Below are 24222 nucleotides of genomic sequence, written 5' to 3' on the forward strand. Positions count from 1 at the left end.
CACCTGAACTTGCAGTTTCATATTTCTTTGTTTTCTTTAAAGTATCTTACTTTGCTACATTTTAAATCTTATTACCATAGATTAGATTTCTTTGTCATTGCAGGTTGTACAACAAACTTTGAACAATCGCACTAGCAAAATTCTAAAAGATAACTAAATATATAAATATATTGTATATGTTTATTTCTGTGAAAAAAAATTTAATACTGTAAGACACGGTAAAACAAGAACACAGAAGTAAAAAAATTGCACTTGAAAAGAGAAGTGTATGCTTGACTACCATTAGGCTGTACATTTTGCATAAAGAATGATGTATTTTACTTTGATATTTTAATTAAAGTGTAGTTTCACTAACGAACGCCTGTTTTGAGATTTGTTTCCTGTTTTGCGGTTCAGGAGACCCCCGTATTAACTACTGTTAACACATTTTAAATCACTTCCTTTTTCCACTTCTAGCTCAGTACAATTTTTAAGACTTGTACTTTTACTTCTACATTTGTCTTTGCAATATTTTATGTTTTCCCAAACTATTGAACCTGAAATGTTCTTACTTTGTCTTTTCCACCAGAGAGCAGCCGTCCACCATCAGGGCTGAAGGCCAAACAGGTGACACCCCTGCTGTGGCCCTTGAGTATGGCAGCCGGGTTTATATCAGAATCGGGGTTGTCTGTTAGCTCGCTCAGCAGCCACAGGAAAATCGTGCAGTCATCTGCTCAACACAGAGTCAAATTTAGTCATATTTGTGTGGACACAGGCATGTCCTGTTTGGTGTCGTCTTACCCGAAGCAGTCGCCACGTAAGTGGAGCTTTGCGCTACAGCCCGGACGATGCCCATTTGCGCGGCAAACATTCCTGTCATCTCCATGCTGGTCAGCTCCCCATCCTTCCCAAATGTTTTTTTCCACAATCGCAAACGCTTGTCATAGCCGGTAGACAGCAGCAGCTCGGGGTCCAACCACAGCAGAGACGGGACGGACAAGTGCACAAGATCGTTGGCCCAGATCCTCTCACCTGGAAGTTAACAGGAAGATAGCTGAGCTAAAAAAATGCTAGGTGTGTGTTGCCACACTTTCATGTACATTTTTATTCTTCTCTCTCCACACCAAATCAGAATAGCGGTGTCCACAAAAACACATTCACAGTCTGTCAAGCACTTGCCAACCCAACAGGGGGCACCACAACTCCTAGCTGTAAAACCACAACAATATCTCTTAGTATCACACTATTCTTTTATGCTATTCTATTCCTTCAGCGGTTTGTGTGCGCCGGCGCGTCAACACACCTGAGCTGATGCAAAAGAGTTTAAATCCGCCGTTATGGTAGCCCACTGCGACGTAGTCCCCTTTGACTGCCGAGCACAGAGCGCCAGGCACCGAGGAGGTGCCGCACTTGACTTTCTTGTAAGGAGGCTCCTGCTCACACTGGAGAAATACAAAGAAATTACGCCACAGGTTATATTTACGTGAACTTAGCTGTAACTGACAATTTGTACATGGTACATACTCACATGTTTTGTAAATTATTTATGTAAGCCATAAACTCTGGTGTTCTAAATGTGTTTTCAAGAAGGTACATAATTACAGTATATTTCACTTAAATAAGTGTCAGAGGTGTATTGGAATACTGTAATAGTGTGTTAGCCTTTATGCTGAAATGCAAACAGTTTAAAAGTGCTTTTAGTAAACCCTACTAAAAGTGCACTGTTTTGTATGTCTGTAGCTTTAATGTTAATGAGCGGTGTTTGCGTCTTTAAGAAGCGCTAATGTGTACTTTTTTTTGTTTGTTTTACATATACACAATAACTCTGCACTTGTCCAATGTAAAATATGACATATACCACATGCAACAATTAAGCACTGGGCAAGGAGGACACAAACAATGGCAACACTAGCATAGCTTTGTGAACTACATGTTAACATTACACCATACTTGCCAACCTTGAGACCTCCAAATTCAGGAGATGGGGGGCGGGGTTGAGGTGGGCTGGGTTGCGGGGGGGCGGGGTTTGGTGTTAGCGGGGGTGTATATTGTAGCGTCCCGGAAGACTTAGTGCTGGAAGGGCTTCTGGGTATTTGTTCTGTTGTGTTTATGTGGTGTTACGGTGCGTATGTTCTCCCGAAATGTGTTTGTCATTCTTGTTTGGTGTGGGTTCACAGTGTGGCGCATATTTGTAACAGTGTTAAAGTTGTTTATCCGACTACCCTCAGTGTAACCTGTATGGCTGTTGATCAAGTATGCATTGCATTCACTTAAGTGTGTGTTAGAGCCGCATTATATATATATATATATATACATATATATATATATATACCGGGTATATATATATATATATATATATATATATATATATATATATATATATATATGTATATATATATATATATATATATATATATATATATATATATATGACTGGGCCGGCACGCTGTTTGTGCGGAGGAAAAGCGGACGTGACTCGACAAATCTTTTTTTGATCAAGTATAGGGAAAGATTCCATTGCATCGTTTGATTTTTTTTGCAGGAAGATTTAAGCCTCTTTTGTTGTCAGTTCGCGCGCTGCTTGCTGTACAACAGCCATCTTGGCTTGGTTGACCACCACTGGTTTTCACTTCGGGAAGAAGTCACGTGATGGAATACAATGGCGTGTATGTTGTCTATCTGTGTTTGCACTGCGATGAGGTGGCGACTTCTCCTGGGTGTACCCCGCCTTCCGCTCGAATGCAGCTGCGATAGGCTCCAGCATCCCCCGCGACCCCGAAAGGGACAAGCGGTAGAAAATGGATGGATGGATTGGGGGACCTTTAAAAAAGGAGTCATATTATGATTTTTTTTCTACATTTAAAACACTTCCTTGTGGCCTACATAACATGCATTGGTTAAAAATTTTCATAGTCTGTAAAACATAACCTATCTTCAAACTGCTCTCTGATCGTCTCTTCAGGATGTGCCGTATTGTGGGTGGTCTTATTTACGTGCCTCCACTTCGACAGTCTTCTCCCCACCAGTTTTTAGCGCTTCCAAATTGAATCATTTGACAGACATAATTTCGAACTATATGGTACTTTGTATTACAAATGGCAACAGTGGTGGTGCATATGCATGTACGAGCCAGTCTGCCCCACAACAAGATGATAGAGAAAAAAAAGGAACCCTTTGACTAGAACGTTGGACTACAAAGGCGGACTAGTGCAAAGCTCTTTGGGTGAACCACTACCAAATGTGGAGATATCCGCTGAAGTCACATGTTGGAAAAATGTCACAAGTACACAAATACAACAAACTTTTTGGCTCTAAGAGTCAACGCAAAAATGCGCCAATGGGCCGTGGGTCTACTAACAGAGCGATTTAAATTTTAGCCAAACACGTTCACATGAAATGTGTCAAAATAAACTTACTTCATCCTTATTTAAAACCGCCACTGAGCGTCCAAGTCCACCAGACCACAGCTGCAGCTGTTTAACATGAAAACAAGAACATAAATCCTTTCTATGTATTTGCAAGTTGACTAAAGTTATGCCTGTGTTACTCGCCCACCTTGTAATCAGAGCCGGCAGTCAGCAGAAAATGGCCCTCATCCAGAAAGGTGAGGGCATCCACGGTGCCGGCATGAGCCTGGAAGCATCCCACACAGCAGAAGGGGTCCACTGACCACACGCGCACCTCGCCAGACACTGAACCGGAGCACAGCATGCCATAGGACGGCGTAAAGGAGAGGCTGCGCACAGAGTGTCGGTGGCCACTCAGCAACTGTTGGAATAGAAAGTAATAAACAAGCCTGCAGATTGATGGCTGGTGTGCTAGCTCGTTAGCAGGATTACATAAAAATCAATGTGCAGACCTGGTCACATTTTGGTGAGGATTTAGATAAAGATGTTTATACAGGAAATTATTATGAATCACAAGATTTTGTCCCCACCCTAGAATAAAAATGGTACAGTTCTGCCCATCACGATAGGGATGCAGCAAATTATATTTATATCGTGAATTATATAAATACAGCGCTTTTTCTCTAGAGACGCAAAGCGCTTTACAAAGTGAAACAAACCCATTACCTAAATCTTTAAGCTATTATACAGGACTGTCTCAGAAAATTAGAATATTGTGATAAAGTCCTTTATTTTCTGTAATGCAACTAGAAACATGAAAATGTCAAACATTCTGGATTCATTACACATCAACTGAAATATTGCAAGCCTTTTATTATTTTAATATTGCTGATTATGGCATACAGCTTAAGAAAACTCAAAAATCCTATCTCAAAAAATTAGAATATTTCCTCAGACCAAGTAAAAAGAAAATATTTATAACAGCAAAACAAAATCAATCATTTGAAAATGTCAATTAATCCTTTTGCACGGATTACTGCATCAATGCGGCGTGGCATGGAGGCAATCAGCCTGTGGCATTGCTGAGGTGTTATGGATGCCCAGGATGCTTCAATAGCAGCCTTTAGCTCATTTGCAATAATGAGTCTGGTGTCTTTCAGCTTCTTCTTCACAATACCCCACAAATTCTCTATGGGGTTCAGGTCAGGGGAGTTGGCAGGCCAATCGAGGACAGTAATGCCATGGTCAGTACACCAGTTACTGGTGATTTTGGCACTGTGGGCAGGTGCCAGATCATGCTGGAAAATGAAATCATCATCTCCATAGAGCTTTTCAACAGATGATTTATTTTGTTTTGCTGTTATAAATCTTTTTTTTTTTTTTTACTTGGTCTGAGGAAATATTATAATTTTTTGAGATACGATTTTTGAGTTTTCTTAAGCTGTATGCCATAATCAGCAATATTAACATAATAAAAGGCTTGCAATATTTCAGTTGATGTGTAATGAATCCAGAATGTATGACATTTTTGTTTTTTTTAATTGCATTACAGAAAATAAAGAACTTTATCACAATATTCTAATTTTCTGAGACAGTCCTGTATATAAACCACTATGGGTGGCACTAGGAACAAGGAGGGTAAAGTGTCTTGCCCAAGGACACAACAGCAGTGATGAGGATGGAAGAAGCTGGAATCGAACCTGGAACCCTCAAGTTGTTGGCCCGGCCACTCTACCAAATGAGCCACGCCGCCTGGGAGTCAACTACCACCCTGAACTGGAACAGCTGTTCTTGTTTCATTTCATGTCTTATTTTTGCAAAACGAGTCACACATCTTTAAATCCAACCCAAGCCTTAGTGGTTGTCATAGTGCTCTTAAATGGCATAGTTCGCTGTTAATCCGTTAGTATCGTACCGTTTGGGTTGCATCCTGAAGCCAGTTCCATACGACGACTTTCCCGTCCCAACGGCCGGCAGCAAGCAAGCGGTCCTCTGGGTCAAAGGTCACACAATTTAAAGGGCTGCTGCTGGGAAGAGCTGCCACCTCGTGGCCCTTTGTTGAAGACCACACCTAAAAAGTAGTTAATCACTTTGTTAATCGAGATACTTGACTAGCAGTGTTATTAAGCAACTCACCTTCAGCGTAAAGTCCAGGGATGCCGTGGCGAGGTGCTTTTTATCAGAGGTTATGTCACTGGCTGTGATCACATTAGTGTGGCCCTTTATAAGTGCCGTCCTGCAAAGGGAAGAAGGGGTGTCATTAATAAAGACGGCGTTGGTTTGAGAGGTAAGGTCGACGCTCACCGGAATCCACTCTCAGAGTCCCAGATCTCGATTTGGCCATCGAAAGAGGTTGTAGCAAGACGCCGGTCCTTCAGGAGGACGCAGGTGGAGATTCCGTCGCAGCTGCTAACTAATGACTTCACTTCCTGTGATACAGGAAGTACCCATAAATAAGAGCTACATTACAGATAAAGATTATTGAGAAAGTAGAGACCATATTAAGTTTTGGCGTGTTTGTACCTGTCCTGTGTTTGTGTTGATGAAATGCAGAGTTCCCTGTCCAGTACCAACCACTATCTCCCCATCGGAGCTCATCGCCAAGCAGGTGGGCTTCGACGTGAAGGTGGACATCAGCTGACTGCGACATACAAAAACATATTGGTTGTACACGTCAGGCTCAGTATAGAGAGAGTATGGACTTGGTTTCAAAGTTGGGACCAACAGAGTATCTGCAGGTTTCAACAAATCAAATTTAAGACAAGTCAATTTTAAGACTTTAAAACCATAATGAATATAATTAAAGACCATTTAATGCGATGAGGTGGCGACTTGTCCAGGGTGTACCCCGCCTTCCGCCCGATTGTAGCTGAGATAGGCTCCAGCGCCCCCCGCGACCCCAAAGGGAATAAGCGGTAGAAAATGGATGGATGGATAAAGACCATTTCATATCCATTTGGACAAAAAAGTACAAAGATATAAGACAAAATCAGAGGGCAAGAATGAATTGTAAGTATATGAATTAATTCATTGTTCTTTCACATTGGAAAACAAAAGGGTTAAATCCAGTGTTGGATTGGTTACTGAAAACAAGTAACTAGTTACAGTTACTAGTTACTTTATTTCAAAAGTAAAATCAGTTACTAACTCAGTTACTTACACCAAAAAGTAATGCGTTATTGTGAAAAGTAACTACCGTATTTTTTGGACTATAAGTCGCAGTTTTTTTTCATAGTTTGGCCGGGCTCCAGTGCGACTTATATATATGTTTTTTTCCTTCTTTATTATGCATTTTCGGCAGGTGCGACTTATACTCCGGTGCGACTTATACTCCGAAAAATACGGTAGTTACTTCCTTTTTTCTTTTTTTAAAGCTCCCATTAATGCACTTTTAGCCTTCATTTCAGTACTGTTATTGCACTGGAGAAAAATACAATCTGTTGATCAACTTGACATGCATTTGCATCACTGAACTCTGCTAAGCAATGTGGTCCACATACAACACACCCTCTTTATGTTTGTGAACTTTATAGTTTATACATTTAGAGTGATGTGATAATCAAACACTCTAGAAGTCTAGAATGAAAGAGTATATAAGAAAATTGACACAGTGTGTATCTTCAGTGCTGAATGATGAGCAGAGGCAGAGTTTGGAATGTTTTCTTTAGCTCGCTTTCCATGTTTATGTCCTCACTGTCCACTGTGTCCAGGTACGTGGAAAATGTTTTCCGTGCCATTTGCCGTTTGACGCCCGCTATCATCATACTTGCCAACCTTGAGGCCTACGATTTCGGGAGGTGGGGGGTGGGGGGCGTGGTTGGGGGCGTGGTTAAGATATATATATAAGAAATACTTGACTTTCACTGAATTCTAGCTATATATACATATATTTTATTACACACATATACATATATATATATATATATATATATATATATATATATATATATATATATATATAAATAAATAAAAGAAATACTTGAATTTCAGTGTTCATTTGTTAACACATATACACACAACACTCCTCTACTCATTGTTGAGTTAAGGGTTGAATTGTCCATCCTTGTTCTATTCTCTGTCACTTATTCAGAACACACACATTATACAAATATACATTATAAAATCAATAAGAAAACGGGAGCTCTAATTTGGGAGTCTGAATTAGGATCAGAAGTTCCTATATAAACATTGCGTACTCACGTCGCCATTTTGTATTGATTACTGCAGCTGTGCACTGGATTCATTCACAAATACAAACTACAACTCACAAACACTTTAGAGTTAGGCTCCACCATCAGAATGTGTACTTAAACTTATAAAGATCACATGGATATTATTCCGTGAGTTGATTCACCAAAACTAACCTGTTATACAGGAGGAAAAAGCACACAAGACGTTTCAATTGTTCACATACTGATCGCGCTCATCAGAATGACAAGACACTTCCGGTCTGCAGGTGATAGCATTCAATTCGGAGGAAACGCCCTACTGCCCCCTACTAACCAATGTGAATACTGATAAATGTGTAATGACAGCTCCAAAAACGAATTCAAACCACAAAATAAAATAAATAAATCAACACAAAAATGTGACACATTATGGGTGGGTCACATATGCATGTACAGTAGATGGCAGTATTGTCCTGTTTAAAAGTGTCACAACATTGCTGTTTACGGCAGACGAACTGCTTTACAGTAGACAAAACTTGACTGCTGTTGTTGTGTGTTGTTGCCACGCTGGGAGGACGTTAATGAAACTGCCTAACAATAAACCCACATAAGAAACCAAGAACTCGCCCTCCATCATTAGCTGTATATATTGTGGGAAAGCGGACGTGAAAACAGGCTGTCAACACGTCACTCAGGTCCGTATGGAGCTGGAGGGGGCGTGGCCTCCAGCTCCGCCTGAATTTCTGGAAATTTTCGGGAGAAAATTTGTCCCGGGAGGTTTTCGGGAGAGCCGCTGAATTTCGGGAGTCTCCCGGAAAATCCGGGAGGGTTGGCAAGTATGGCTATCATGCTAATTAGCTGCCTGAAAGCGGGTGTCTCCACTGTAGAAATAGCCTGCATGTCTTCTAGCACATACACTGCAATGGCTCTATCAATGTTGTCCTGGCTAGCAGTCCCTCCGTTAAAATCCTTAAGTGGAGGTGAAGTGGCTTCGGAGTCTGTGTCTCTCTTTACTAGCTTCGTCGAAGCATGTTGCTTTTGTAGCTGTTTCAGCAGATTTGAATTGCTGTTCTGGGCAGTAGATAGGATCTTTGATCCAAGACACAACTTACATTTAACTAAAATGTTCTTTTGTTTGTGCTCGACAAAAGAAAAGTAGTGAGAATATCTCCATGTTAAGAAACTCGACTTGTGCTCCACCATGATGTTTTGTTAGTAAACACAGACACGCCCCCCCTCCCCCCTTCCCGCACCCACACAGAGCACGCCTCTTCTCTTGTCCCCGTTGTGACACAAAAAAATTCAGAAGGACGACACTGCAACTCTCCAATAAAACACACTCAGATCTTCTGTTTCTAGCAGATACTACATAAAAAATAACGTAAAATAACGCAGTAAGGCATCATGTAGTAACGGTAACTGAGTTACTAAATATAAAAAATAACGCGTTAGACTCCTAGTTACCGCCAAAAATAACGGCGCTACACTAACGCGTTAGTCCCAACACAGGTTAAATCAACTAAATACACCACAAGACTATTGTAAACTACCGTATTTTTCGGACTATAAGTCGCAGTTTTTTTCATAGTTTGGCCAGGCTCCAGTGCAACTTATATGTTTTTTCCTTCTTTATTATGCATTTTCGGCAGGTGCGACTTATACTGCGGTGCGACTTATACTCCGAAAAATACGGTAATTGAAAAAACTATTTGCAAACATCATGAAAGCCATTTACCAAATTTGCCACAGTGCAGTGTGATTCGTATCAAGTGTTTTCATGTAACGACAAGCCTCAGCAATGGTAGAGGAAAGCACAAAAATATATTGTCTGTGAAAAGCACCGTTAGCATCACTGCTAAAGCTACATGGTTACTTTTTGCAGGGTTTCAGCGGCTGTCAGAATTGAGCAAACAGATAAAAACTTCTACAGTACTAGTACTGTATCTGCACAAATTTGTTAAAAACAGAGTGCAGACAGAGCGACTGTCTAAAAAGAAAAAAAGAGATTATGGCTTGCCAGCTTCAAACAGAATTTGGATGTGAATAATGTGGATAACATTCAAATTTGCTCAGCTCATTTTGTATCCGGTATGTTTTAATATATTTTTACCTGTTTTTTTATGAGTTTTTTGAAAACATATTGCTAATAAACAAGGACTAGTTTTTATTTGAGCATGACAAAATGACATTCGCAAATCTTCCTTGCTTTCCTCACCCAACCATAAACTGAGTGCAAACACTAAACAGACAACCTTTATAGCTTTTAATGTCAGTTGCTGTATAAACTTGGAGAAAAGATTAGGCATGAACAGCTGACCTGAAATTATAGGAATAATGTTTGAAAAAATATAAGAAAATTATGTTGGTTTTTTTTAAAGTTTGACTGCTGTGAGTACACTACTACCACAGAGAAATTAGCATGTGCTTACTGTATGTAATAGTATTATTTCACTGGTAAACAAGATCTCCTTCAGCAATTAGTGCCACTTTACCCACATAACACTCCTGTGGGGGGGTTAAGTCGATCCTTGTAGAGTTGTGCAAGTGCTTGTGGCGTTTCAGCAGCCTTATCCTGGATTTTTTACTTTTACATTATCATTTCATTCCATTCACTTTCACTGCAATGTTTTCATACGCTTCCCTCCTCAATGGCTCCAGATCCGGGTCCTAAAAACTTAATACGTTTCCATTAATCGGCTTCAAACATGCATTCAATTGATTGTTCAAGAGCCACAAATTGTTGAATTTACACTTACCCATCTTATGCAAGTAATTTGGCTTTACTGTGGGCTTTCGTTAAGTTTTCTCTGTTGCTATGCTAAACTGTAACAACACACCGTTGCGCACGCACAGCACACTATGTGGTGCACGATTAATTATGACCGGGCAGCACAGGTAGCCCTCTTTAGTTTTGTAGTTAACATTATAGCGTCCTCAAAAATCTAAACATTTAAAAACAAGCCTAAAGTTTATGCATGTTTTAAATAAAAGTAATGGAAATAGACATTTGAACTTTTCGAAATTGTACTTAAGACCTTTTATATTTTAGGGGGATTATGATGAATCTCACCTGGACATGAGACATCTGGGTTGGTAAACCAATTTAGGACCTGGAATTGGCGAGGACGACACTAAAAGCGCTTGTTCCAACCCGCCCTCCCACCCCGTTTCTTCCGGAGGATTAGGAGTTATTCTTCACCTAAATGTGAATATATGAACATCACAGCAGTTGGCATCCTAATGACAGCCTAACTTGCACACAAAATGATGTTTTGTTATATTTTTATCTCTTATAAAGTCTGCAGTGAGCAGAAATCAGTGATGAAGAAAAAAAAAAAAAAGGAAACGTGGTGCATTTTTAAAATGTTTAAAATGATCAAAATACGAAAATACTAAATGTTATTATGAATGTGCCTGTTACTATGTTACATATATACTTACATCATGTATATATGGATTTTTTTTTACGGACTCTATAGGCAAAATTAAAAGGTTCCCATAGACTCCATTGCAAGCGGACTTTTGATCAAATGTATTTAATATTTAAAATGCATAAAAAAAAAATTAATCCGTTGTCATGTCTTTCATAATGATTGTGAATGATAGGCAAAATTCCAAAAAAGTGCAGTTCCTCTTTAAGACTTTTTACGACTCCGTGGATACCCTGGACCAAACATGGCGCGCTTTAGTCACGTCAGGAGTTTTTGATCAATAATTTAGGACTGATCAAAAGCCCCTAAAGTGACTACAGGGCGCCATGTTTGGTTTCAACTTTGAAACAGATTTGGCCATACTCTCTGTATATACAGCTCTGGTCAGGCCACAAGCATGTCACCCCTGAGATAACTAAATGCATACCTGCTCTCCTTAAATGAATGGTGGTTGTTGAGCCACTCCACTGCTCGCACGGTCCCACTGCCCATGAGGGCTCGGGCCCAGGCATGGGCGGAGGCATTTGAGGGCTCGTTGAGGGCCTGCTGGATGAAGAGCGCCGGCCAGGAGGCAAGCACGGTCGCGTGGCGCTGCAGGAAATCTTGACAGTCCTTCAAAGCGTCCGGCAAGTCACCTAGGGGCAAAGAACAGAAGTCAGCAAAGAGACTGTCAATCAAGAACATGACGCTGATGGCATGTGGGCACTTATTCAATTCATAAAAACTTGCGTTGATCATTGATGACTTACCAAGCATGTTGTAAATGTCCAATAGGTGGTGCAGCAGGTTGTGGCGTACATTAGCGTATAGGAAATAATAGTTGGAGAGGAGTGATTGGAGCGCCTCCTGCTTGCCACTTTGTATCTAAGCAGGAATACATTCAAACATCAACATACAGCTAGACCAAAAACATGAATGTAGCATGAAGTGAGTGGATGTTTAGGTTTAAAAACTTTAAAAAAAATGTTTGGTACACAGAATATGAGAGCTGTATCAAAATAGTCTGCCTTGTTCACTTTTAATGTATTATTGTAAAATTGTGTGTATAATTGTGGTTGTAGTTGTGTACAACGTCAATCAAATACAAAACCCAAAACCAGTGAAGTTGGCACGTTGTGTAAATCGTAAATAAAATCAGAATACAATGATTTGCAAATCCTTTTTAACCTATATTCAATTGAATAAACTGCAAAGACAAGATACTTGACGTTCGAACTGGAAAACGTTATTTTTTGCAAATATTAGCTCATTTGGAATTTGATGCCTGCAACATGTTTCAAAAAGGCTGCCACAAGTGGCAAAAAAGACTGAGAAAGTTGAGGAATGCTCATCAAACACTTATTTGGAACATCCCACATGTGAACAGGCTAATTGGGAACATGTGGGTGCCATGATTGGGTATAAAAGCAGCTTCCATGAAATGCTCAGTCATTCACAAACAAGGATAGGGCGAGGGTCACCACTTTGTCAACAAATGCGTGAGCAAATGTTTTAAGAACAACATTTCTCAACGGGCTCTTGCAAGGAATTTAGGGATTTCACCATCTACGGTCCATAATATCATCAAAAAGTTCAAAGAATCTGGAGAAATCACTGCACGTATAAGCAGCAAGGCTGAAAACCAACATTGAATGCCCGTTACCTTCAATCCCTCAGGCGGTACTGTATCAAAAAGCGACATCAGTGTGCAAAGGATATCGCCACATGGGCTCAGGAACACTTCAGAAAACCACTGTCAGTAACTACAGTTTGTCGCTACATCTGCAAGTGCAAGTTAAAACTCTACTATGCAAAGCCAAAGCCATTTCACAACAACACTAAGAAACGCCGCCGGCTTCGCTGGGCCCGAGCTCATCTTAAATGGACTGATGCAAAGTGGAAAAGTGTTCTGTGGTCTGACGAGTCCACATTTCCAAATTGTTTTTGGAAACTGTGGACATCGTGTCCTCCGGAACAAAGAGGAAAAGAACCATCCAGATTGTTATAGGCGCGAAGTTCAAAAGCCAGCATCTGTGATGGTATGGGGGTGTATTAGCGTCAAAGGCATAGGTAACTTACACATCTGTGAAGGCACCATTAATGCTGAAAGGTCCATACAGGTTTTGGAGCAACATATGTTGGCATCCAAGCAACGTTATCATGGACGCCCCTGCTTATTTCAGCAGTCCAGACCTGTCTCCCATTGAAAATGTGTGGCGCATTATGAAGCCTAAAATAGCACAACGGAGACCAAGCAATCAAGCAAGAATGGAAAAGAATTCCACCTGAAAAGCTTCAAAAATTGGTCTCCTCAGTTCCCAAACGTTTACTGAGTGTTGTTAAAAGGAAAGGCCATGTAATATAGTGGTAAAATGCCCCTGTGCCAACCTTTTTGCAATGGGTTGCTGCCATTAAATTCTAAGTTAATGATTATTTGCAAAATAAAATTACGTTTCTCAGTTTGAACGTTAAATATTTTGTCTTTGCAGTCTATTCAATTGAATATAAGTTGAAAATGATTTGCAAATCATTGTATTCAGTTTTTATTTACGAATTACACAAAGTGCCAACATCATTGGTTTTGGGTTTTGTATACTGAGAGCCGGTCCTAATGTTAAGGTTACCTCATCAAGACGCATGAGAGAAGGCAAAATATTAGCAACTACATAATGTAAATGTTCTGATTAACGCTGCTATACATGTAACAGTTGCGTGGCATTCCTACTAAAAATAGATGTACTTCCAAATCCAGAAAACAGCATACACAAGTAAATATTTGGATGTATTAGAGTGTTTGCACGCACAAATCCAAGCCCATTTCTTTGTTACATCACAACAACAACAATCAGCCACAGACACCTGTGTGGCTTGGCCCGCTAAGACCACACCCCCTTATACATGTGCAAATTATATTAAAAGTATCCATGTGTTTAGCTCAGCATGGTCTAACCAATCAAGTTATTAGGAGGTGCTTGTTTCTCATGTTTTGAACAAAGACTAAGCGATTGTCAGCCTGACATTTCCATGTCTCCGAGAACTGAACAAAAGCGGGGAGAAAAAAAAGAAATGGTCGTGTCAGGAAGAAAGTGAAGAAAAAGGTAGATGTGCGTGGCCAAAACTGATTTGGGGAAATCAGGGCTGCACCCCGTTTGAAAAGATAGTCGCTACAATGATACCTACAACTTTTGAGGAGATGGGTGACTGATTACTCCCAATATAAGTTGTGTAATTTACAACAAAATATGTTTGTACAGTAGCCTGCTCACATGAGCCAGATTAAAGTTTAATGTTACATTTTTGAGTGTTGATGTTGCAGAGCCCGAATGTCAGAGTGAGGGTGGGGTTTGGGCGGTGCAAATTAAAAAGTGAGGAGTAAATGTTGGCACTTTTTCACGTGAACTGTTACCCAGCATCACCTCCGTGTGTTGCTTAAGTATCCACAGCCTGTATAAATGTGCGTATGGTAGCTATGGAGTTGGCGTGAGGCAGTACACATTTGCACATCAATGTCAGTCTTGATACATTTCATCTTAGCTGTGAAAAAAATTGTTACATGAGGGCCCTCCTCAGACTGATTGATGTGCCCATCAGAGATATATATACAGCCCCCAACATTTTTATCATTAACCATCTGGAATGGACTTATACTGTCTTTAAATTAAAGTGGAGTGATAATAATTCAATAAATTAAGCACATGATGCATTAGGTTGAATGATGTGGACACATTTGTAACTGAATATGTTCTAAAATATTTCTGTCTTAGAGACTTTGTAATTGTATGTGTAAGTAATATGCAACTATAATTATTTGATACTTGTTCATATTGACAAATGTGGTGTTTTGTTGTTCAATTAAGGACACTTACGTATGACTAGCTTGTGCGCTATTCTGTGCTTAACGGTTGTGTAGCTGCTAGCTATAGTAGCTTATAGCCTACCAGGTTTACCTTTTGTAACTGACTTCACTAAAATACAAGAAAAGACCAAACTTGTGTACGTATTGGAGGACATTTAGATGTTAACTGGCTGTCCAGCTTTGCACAAGTACCGTATTTTTCGGAGTATAAGTCGCACCTGCCGAAAATGCATAATAAAGAAGGAAAAAAACATATAAGTTGCACTGGAGTATAAGTCGCATTTTTGGGGGAAATGTATTTGATAAAACCCAACACCAAGAATAGACATTTGAAAGGCAATTTAAAATAAATAAAGAATAGTGAACAACAGGCTGAATAAATGTACGTTATATGACGCATAAATAACCAACTGAAAACGTGCCTGGTATGTTAACGTAATATATTATGGTAAGAGACATTCAAATAACTATAACATATAGAACATGCTATACGTTTACCAAACAATCTGTCACTCCTAATCGCTAAATCCCATGAAATCTTAGTCTCTTACGTGAATGAGCTAAATAATATTATTTGATATGTTACGATAATGTGTTAATAATTTCACACATAAGTCGCTCCTGAGTATAAGTCGCACCCCCGGCCAAACTATGAAAAAAACTGCAACTTATAGTCCGAAAAATACGGTAAACACGCTGCAAGACTGCTTGTATCGGAGCGTACACTGTACAAGAGATTTTACATGCAAGCTGATAATTGTGTTTTTTTAATATCTGACTGATATCCAATATCCATATCGGATCTAGATACCCCAACTCCCACTGTTTTCATTAATAACTCCAGAAGATGGCAGTAGCTGAAATTAAAGTATAATTAATGAGTGGGGTTATCCAACTCTACATGTGCTTTAAAATGTTGCTATGGCTATTCTGCTGATGGAGTGAAATGCCATGAACTGCTTACTGTACTCAGCAATTTGCTCCATACCTTAATTACAAACAATAAAATAGCATGTACTATGAGTTGGCTTGTTGCGTGTGATCTACTAACACTGTGTGCGCAATTGAAAAGTGGTGCAGACCGCCTTATTTAAATTAGGATTTTGCATGCATACGGGTCTTTTACCACAGAGACACTTGTTAATTTTCTGCACATTCATGTTATTATGCTCCTACCTGTGTGTGAGGTGCTGAACGAGCAACACACATCTACACTCTGTAACACTTTCTCTGAATCGCAATCTCAACAACAGAAACATATGCACACTAACGCTTAATTCTGTGTGCAAGGCTGTGGATCGCATCACCAGCGCATTAGTGCGTCTGGAGTGACTCAAATGCAAGAAAATGCATAATGAAAAACATCTTTTCATGTAGGAGATATTATAGTAACATATTTCCTAAATAAAAAAACAAGATTAAAAAACTGCCAACAAATACCAAAACGCATCAACCAAATTTATTTTAACCAGTCCCTTAAGACCCCAGCAGCTATAAAACTATAAAAGAAAATTGCTGAATAGACGATGTGTCTAATAATTTTTATTTCAGTCAGTCCAAATACGTTGAAACACACGTAGGACGGAGGATTCTTTGTCCATTGTCTGTCTTTGTAGCACGAGCACCTCTTTTCTCACAGTCGTGTGCGTCTGTGTCAGAGAGCATGTCATTTTCACAGCTAAATAAAACGCAAAATAGAGCTCCCGAAACGGTGATGAGTGTTGATAAATCACATTGCGCGTGCTGTTTAATATATTAGCATCTTCAAGTATTGTGGGCGTTTTGATGATCAGCATGTATTCTGCATATTAATGAAGGCAGGTACGCTAAAAAAATTGCACTCCTTACTCTGCTCACTTAACAGACACAATCTACTTTGCACACGTTTAATAGATCAGCTTTACAAGTGTTATCACGTTTGCACGTGTTTTAGTACATGCAACCCTTTAGTAAAAAAGGCCCTTAAAAAAATGACTATATGGTCAAAAGGAGCAAGGCGTTTCTCTCCACTTTCTCATGCACTCCAAATCACTATAAATGTTTAAAAAAAAAAAAAAGATATAGGAGTATGTAACCTTTTCAATTAACATCTGGCAATAACTACACCATTTGCAGTATTCAGAATTCACTTCAACTGTGTGTGTTTGTTCGGAAGATAACCAACCAGACTAGCAGACAAGTGCTGAATCGCGTCGGCCTCACAGTGAAGAAAGGTGTCAGTGCCCTGAGCGTCGGCCAGCACCCAAAGGTGACCTGCAGGACGACCAATAAAGAGTATATCTCGGCAACAATGACAACTTTAACGGCAAACACAAGAGTTACCTGCCAACACGAGATGAGCTCTTCTTGTGTCGTCTTCTGTTGGCAGGAGGAAGTCTTTGAAGGCTTGCTTCACGAGCAGGTTGGACGAAGACAGCAGGTCTTCAGTGTTGCGGCAGTTAGACGGACTCATCAGGCTGCGAAAGATGCAGTTAATTTTTTTCTCCAGCTTTGCTTGGTACCACCGCCAAACACAGAAGCAGGAGATGAAACATTACGTTTATTGGTTGATAATTTAAGGACAAAGAAGAAGAAAGTCTACTTTCACTAGGGTCAGGTTGTGCTAAGCCCGGCAAAAAAAACTTCCTGTTTGTGTCCGATTGTAGTAATGAGGTGTATTACTGCTGCCTGCAGGACTGCAGTGGAACAGTATTGCCTGGTACAATAATAAAATAAAGGTCTACATTACAGTTTCTTTTTAGGATCAATGTTTCAATGCACAGGCGCGACAGTGGACAGGGTTTAGATACACTGTTGTGAGATGTTCACCTTCGCAAGCTCTGCACAATGCGGGTAAAGGTGGCCATGGGAATGCGTCCTTTGGGCATCCTGCACAGACGCAGAACTTCCTGCCATGTGCACTGTTCTTTGAGCAAGCATAGGTCATTGCACGTGCTCAGTAGCAAGTAGAAGTCTCGCTCCCTCAGGCCTGAAGTAGGAGGAGGAGGAAGCAGGTTAAGCTAGTACATATGCTAGTTTAAACTAGTACACCCAAAAGGATAAAGCTCGGGTGTTCATCATACCCATGCCACTGACTGTAAGCGCTGCCAGAGCCCAGCGAAGTCCTAGCAGGTCTCTGTAGTGTGAGCAGAGTCTCTCCAGGCTGTACTGGATCAATTGGTTTAGAGACTGAGGCAAATTCTGCAGGCTCTCCTTTAGCTGATACACAAAAACACAATTTGAAAGATGCTGCTCACAGCCATGTTTGCATTGCATTCAGGGATAGTCCATTTTGTCAAGTTTGTGGACCTTTACAAACATGGATTAAAAAAAATCTGAGAGCATCTGACCTTGTCAAAAGAGGAAAAGTTTCTCAAGTCTTCACAGGCCATGTACAGATAGAGAGGACTTTCTGCACCTTTCTTCATTATCAACGTCTGCAGCTGCAAGCACAGCAAACATACAAGAAAGTTATCAAGAAGATTTAAAGGAAACATGAGAAAAATGATGATGGGATATGAAAATGAGCTGAAGGAACCTGGTTGTTGAAGGCAGAGTCACTTAGTTTCTTCCCGAAGGCCTCAAGTCCTCTCTGGATGATTTCCCTTCGCTCCGTCATGGTGAGCGAGGTCAAGCTGAAGAGTAAAGTGGATGTCTTCTTTGCTACAACTTGTAACAGAGCTGAGTTGGACGTGGCACTCAGGACCAAACAAACACCCTGACAACATAAAAAAAAAAACATTATACATCAGCTTAGAAGTTCTCATGACGACGTAATGCCGATGTCAAAGTGACCGACGTGTGGAAGGTGCTGTGGTATCCAATCAGAGCTGAGCTGATCCACACCGTCCACAAGCAACACGAGAGGTTTGCTCCTCTTCATGTCCTTCAGGGTGGTGTGAAATTCCAACACTAAATCCCTGGGATTTAACAAAAAGCACACGTCAACAAACATCACAGTGCAGGAAGAAGCGCTATCGTAGGTCATTTCTACCCACACTCTACAACACACTAATGGAATTTGCTTTTTTTGGTGTGCAATATAAGTGTCACAATAGTATATATATAGATTATATACACATACTGTATATATATATATATACATGCAAGCATGCATATATATATATGTGTATATATATATATATATATATATATATATATATATATACACATACATATATACATACATATATAGGTGGTACAACGGTTACTATTATCATGGTTTAGTTTTACTTCATATAAAGTCTGCACTGCAAACACAGACTTTCACCTCTGCCGGATGAAAAAGTCCATCCTATCCTATCATTGTGAGGGCAAAGACAAGATGATGCACAATTGAAAACACACTTGTAAGAAAGAGGCAAGGTTGATTCCTCCTCTTTTGGCGTCCTCAACCAGCGGACGAGACACCTCAGGAGGTTGTCCACGGAGCGATGTGAGGAACTGGCAGATGTAGAGTATGAGATGACATCACACGTGATCTTTTTCTTGGATGTAGCTCCAGTTCTGAGGCTCTTTGCTAGAGCAGCCTGCATTGAGAGAACCGAAACAATGTCCACTGATTCATTTAGACAAAAGTTCTGAGGATGGCGTTGTTTACCATGAAAACTGTTTTTCCCTGTCCAGGCATTCCCTCCACCACCATCAGCCCGCCTTTTACTGTGACCTGCTCCACCATCTCCACAGCGGCCGACAGCAGCTTGGTCCTGCTGAGAAACTGCCTCTGCAGCGCCCCCTGATGGACCTCCTGCTCGTACACCTCAGACGCTACATCGAGTTCTTCGTCCTCCTGCAGACAGGAAAAAAAACACGATTTGAAGGCTCATGCTGGATTAATTAATTTGTCAAGGAGGAGCGAATTACTCACCTCAACAAACTGTTTCACAAGAGCCGCCCAAAGGTCCTCCAGTACTGCTTTGGCAAAATCCTCCAGGTTCTTTAAATACGGCTTCCCTTCTACAATGCCACCCCACTCACACTGGTAACTGGCAGAGATACGTTCAATCCAAGTTCAATAATGTAGGGGTGTGTAAACTGCGGTCAGGGGGCATTTAATTGCATCCTGCATTATTGCGACTCTCACAGTGAGTTTTAATTATACAGCTAAGGCACACTATCTGGACAAATGCATTCAGATTAGATTAGTAACTCACGGCACACTCCAGCCTTGGTTTTTAGGCCCCGGTTTTCGTACGTTTTTTGTGCATAAAGAGAATAACTTTTTCCCCTCTCAAAGTTCTTTTCTTTCTTTTGCTTTTCAGCAAACACTACATTCTGCAGTAAAAAAAAGTATTAGTGGTGTAGTAAATACTAAAAGGCCTTTTTTTCAAGTTAGTAACACTTTCAAATAGTTAACTGCCTTTTATTCCTTGATTACTTAAGTGCTTCTCACCAGTGGTTTGGCAAATGGCAAGTGGTGACCGACATTGCTGATTTTTTGTAAATGTTCATATTTAATGAAAATAAATTAAAATGCAGTTTGAATTTGAAGTAGTGTAAAATAATTAGTGCCAACACGCAAAACAAGTTGGTGGCATGTATTACACCTCTGTTATTATATTATATTGTTTATTTTGATGTACTAGATGTACAAAACCCAAAACCAGTGAAGTTCGCAGGTTGTGTAAATCGTAAGTAAAAACAGAATACAATGATTTGCAAATCCTTTTCAACCTATATTCAATTGAATAGACTGCAAAGACAACATACTTAACGTTTGAACTGGCAAACTTTGTTATTTTTTTCAAATATTAGGTCATTTGGAATTTGATGCCTGCAACATGTTTAAAAAAAGCTGGCATAAGTGGCAAAAAAGACTGAGAAAGTTGAGCCATGCTCATCAAACACTTATTTGGAACATCCCACAGGTGAACAGCCTAACTGGGAACAGGTGGAGGCCATGATTGGGTATAAAAGCAGCTTCCATGAAATGCTCAGTCATTCACAAACAAGAATGGAGCAAGGGTCAACACTCTGTGAACAAATGCGTGAGCAAATTGTCGAACAGTTTAAGAACAACATTTCTCAATGAGCTATTGAAAGGAATTTAGGGACTTCACCATCTACGGTCCGTAATATCATCAGAAGGTTCAGAGAATCTGGAGAAATCACTGCACGTAAGCGGCAATTCGATCCCTCAGGCAGTATTGCATCAAAAAGCAACATCAGTGTGTAAAGGATATCACCACATGGGTTCAGGAACACTTCAGAAAACCCCTGTCAGTAACTACAGTTTGTCGCTACATTTGTAAGTGCAAGTTAAAACTCTACTTCGCAAAGCCAAAGCCATTTATCCACAGCACTAAGAAACGCCGCCGGCTTTGCTGGGCCCGAGCTCATCTAAGATGGACTGATGCAAAGTGGAAAAGTGTTCTGTGGTCTGACGAGTCCACATTTTCAAATTGTTTTTGGAAACTGTGGACGTTGTGTCCCCCGGACCAAAGAGGAAAAGAACCATCCGGACTGCTATAGGCGCAAAGTTCAAAAGCCAGTATCTGTGATGGTATGGGGGTGTATTAGTGCCCAAGGTGTGGGTAACTTACACATCTGTGAAGGCACCATTAATGCTGAAAGGTACATACAGGTTTTGGAGCAACATATGTTGCCATCCAAGCAACGTCTTTTTCATGGACGCCCCTGCTTATTTCAGCAAGACAATGCCAAGTCACATTCTGCAGGTGTTACAACAGCGTGGCTTCGTAGTAAAAGAGTGTGGGTACTAGACTGGCCTGCCTGTAGTCCAGACCTATCTGCCATTGAAAATGTGTGGCGCATTATGAAGCATAAAATACGACAACGAAGACCCCGGACTGTTGAACAGAAGAATGGGAAAGAATTCGACCGGAAAAGCTTCAAAAATTGGTCTCCTCAGTTCCCAAACATTTCTGAGTGTTGTTAAAAGGAAAGGCCACATAACACAGTGGTAAAAATGCCCCTGTGCCAACTTTTTTGCAACGTGTTGCTGCCATTAAATTCTAAATTACCGGTAATGATTATTTGAAAAATTAAAACAAGTTTCTCAGTTGGAACATTAAATATCTTGTCTTTGCAGTGTATTCAATTGAATATACGTTTGCAAATCATTGTATTCTTTTTTTTATTTATGATTTACACAACGTGGCAACTTCCCTGGTTTTGGGTTTTGTACAATGACATGTACTCTAATTCTAAAATTAGCACACACCAACGAGCTAAGGAAACGCTTTTGTATGTTTAAGTGCCTAAAGCGCACAGACGTGCGTGTGCCGCTTGGGCCGCTGCAAAACTCTCTTGGAACAATAACACATTCATTGATCAATATAGAGATATGTGTGCAATGAAGTGTACACTGTTTTTAACATTAACGAGGAGGAAGGATACATCATGTTTATTTTTTTAGTCGCGTTACAGTATATGTGCGGGGAAACTGTCGCCATCCATACAAATAGAAGGCAACACATGCAAGTTAACTTCAAGATTTGTCGTTAAACAAGGATTAAAAACATGATAATGTTGCACCTTTCTTATGACACAAAGCAAAAAAGTCTTGCTTGTCAAAGTTGTTCCATCAGCTGGTCCGACATCAATCGTATCCAAAACAGCTGACTGTCATTGGCGCTGGCGGGACTGTCGCAAAGCCCATTTTGATGCGTTTTTTTTGTCAATGTGGAGTGAAAATAGCAGCATAGTAAATCCTCTGTGTTTAAAGGCAGCAAGGCAGTGTTGCTGACCTTTGGCAATGACAGCGCACAACCGTGACGTGATCAGAGGAGTACAAGTCTCCGTTTGTGCCGTGTACACGCATACGCAGAGCAGAGAGTTTTGGAACTCAACACTTTGGCCAGTGTTTGCAAAAGTCTGCGTTTTTAGGTACAAAATGTATGCATTTGTGTGTGGACAAAAGGCCTAAACCCAGAGATAAATATAAAATATAAATACGTTTATTAAGTATCCGTGTTTGTGTGGACATGGCCTTTTACTCCTCTGATGACATCACGGCTGTGCCCTGTCATTTTCAAAACTCAACAACACTGCTTTGCTGGTTTTAAAAAACCTATGAGACATTTTACTGTATGTTTGAACATAAACATGCTGCCATTTTCACTCTGAATTAATAAAAAAATGACATCTGAATGGGCTTTCAGTCCCGCCAGTGCCAACGACAGCGAGCTGTTTAGGATCAGATCACTGTCGGACAATGGATGGGGACAATTTTGACAAGCAAGACGTTTTGCTTTGTGTCATAAGAAAAGTGTAACATTATCCATGTTTTGTATCCAAATTCAACGACAGATAATGACGTTAACTTACGTGTGTTGCTTCCATAGATGGAGCCGGGCGCTCCCGCATATAATGCATCTGAGCGACAACAAAAACATGATGCATTGTACCTCCTTGATAGTGTGTAGTGATGTTAAAAACAATGTACACATTATTGCACATATAATGATCACTATATAGTTCATAAAATGTGTTTTAATTCCACAATAGTTTTGCAGGCGCGATAAGGTGTCAGGGGGGCAATTAGAGGCAAGGGACTTCCAGTATTAGTGTTTGTTTTCCATTCTTGAACAATACATAAGCCTCCAGCTAAGTGGCAACACTGCTCAAATTAATCAACAGGCTCAACCATGACATATGACCAAGTATAAGTACATAACCCTTCAGCTTACCAGTTATGAGGTTATAAATAAATAAATATTGTCAGGTTCTCATTAGGATTACAATTCACGGGGTGTATGAACATTTTTTGTCTGAACCACTGATTTACGCAGATGTACTTGGATCCTGAACTTGAGGTATTAAAGGTATATCAGGTATTACATTCAAGTTTTTGTATTTACACATGAATTTTCAATGGATAAAGGGTGCAGCTGCCACGAAGATCACTTAACATTTTTTGTTCCAAATATATTCCTGTGTGAAGCTAACATTACACAGCTTTATCATGTTGTACAAGTGTGTTCTGTGTGTAAACAGCATGTATGATGTCCCCAAGCGGGGCAGGACTAAAACCTATTGAGAAGCACTGGTTTAGTGGCAATGTACTTTTGTCCATAAAGTGTACAAGCCACCCCTACTCACAGTGAGAGCCATTTTGCACAATAAATAGATAACTCACTTCTTGGTGACCTTCACCTCCGCATCCTGGAGCCATTGCTTCAAAGACGCCAATTTGGACTCAGCTTCCTTTGACTCGGGGGAAAAGTGAGACTTCCAAGCCACAGGCACCGATCTAAGAAACCACAGAAGAACCTTCGCGTTAAATGCTAAAGCTTCATTGAGAGCTAAATGTGTGGAAACAAAATAATCGGTGCATACTTTGTGGCATTTGGATCCCTGAAGTAGCAAAACATTTGCTTTTTTGCGGTCTCGCTGTTAAGGGCCTGAAACTGACGCATCTCCATCTCTGTGACTGAAAGACCATCAGGGGCTTCTGCCAGCTACACACATTGAACAATATGCTCATGTTCATAGTGGAAGTCAGCATTTACATCTTCAAC

The 24222-nt window shown here is 40.3% G+C and overlaps 1 protein-coding gene across 1 annotated transcript in view; it reads right to left on the reverse strand.

Annotated features, from left to right (window-relative positions):
• The window catches only part of tep1 (telomerase-associated protein 1), a 60699-nt gene that overhangs the window by 19456 nt on the left and 17021 nt on the right, over positions 1 to 24222 (reverse strand). Inside the window, exons 20-42 of the mRNA XM_061978977.2 lie at positions 24041 to 24162; positions 23841 to 23954; positions 19608 to 19725; positions 19341 to 19529; positions 19088 to 19269; positions 18540 to 18660; positions 18279 to 18458; positions 18091 to 18183; positions 17824 to 17959; positions 17570 to 17729; positions 17084 to 17217; positions 16926 to 17014; positions 11676 to 11790; positions 11354 to 11561; positions 5850 to 5967; positions 5631 to 5755; positions 5463 to 5562; positions 5242 to 5397; positions 3535 to 3747; positions 3396 to 3452; positions 1283 to 1421; positions 781 to 1011; positions 552 to 709 (exon numbers count right to left, since the gene is read on the reverse strand). Coding sequence (XP_061834961.1) covers positions 552 to 709; positions 781 to 1011; positions 1283 to 1421; positions 3396 to 3452; positions 3535 to 3747; positions 5242 to 5397; positions 5463 to 5562; positions 5631 to 5755; positions 5850 to 5967; positions 11354 to 11561; positions 11676 to 11790; positions 16926 to 17014; positions 17084 to 17217; positions 17570 to 17729; positions 17824 to 17959; positions 18091 to 18183; positions 18279 to 18458; positions 18540 to 18660; positions 19088 to 19269; positions 19341 to 19529; positions 19608 to 19725; positions 23841 to 23954; positions 24041 to 24162 — 3258 coding nt within the window. The remainder of the gene's footprint in view (positions 1 to 551; positions 710 to 780; positions 1012 to 1282; positions 1422 to 3395; positions 3453 to 3534; positions 3748 to 5241; positions 5398 to 5462; positions 5563 to 5630; positions 5756 to 5849; positions 5968 to 11353; positions 11562 to 11675; positions 11791 to 16925; positions 17015 to 17083; positions 17218 to 17569; positions 17730 to 17823; positions 17960 to 18090; positions 18184 to 18278; positions 18459 to 18539; positions 18661 to 19087; positions 19270 to 19340; positions 19530 to 19607; positions 19726 to 23840; positions 23955 to 24040; positions 24163 to 24222) is intronic.

Source organism: Nerophis lumbriciformis, linkage group LG19 (assembly GCF_033978685.3).
Source record: "Nerophis lumbriciformis linkage group LG19, RoL_Nlum_v2.1, whole genome shotgun sequence".
NCBI classification, from domain to species: Eukaryota; Metazoa; Chordata; class Actinopteri; order Syngnathiformes; family Syngnathidae; genus Nerophis; species Nerophis lumbriciformis.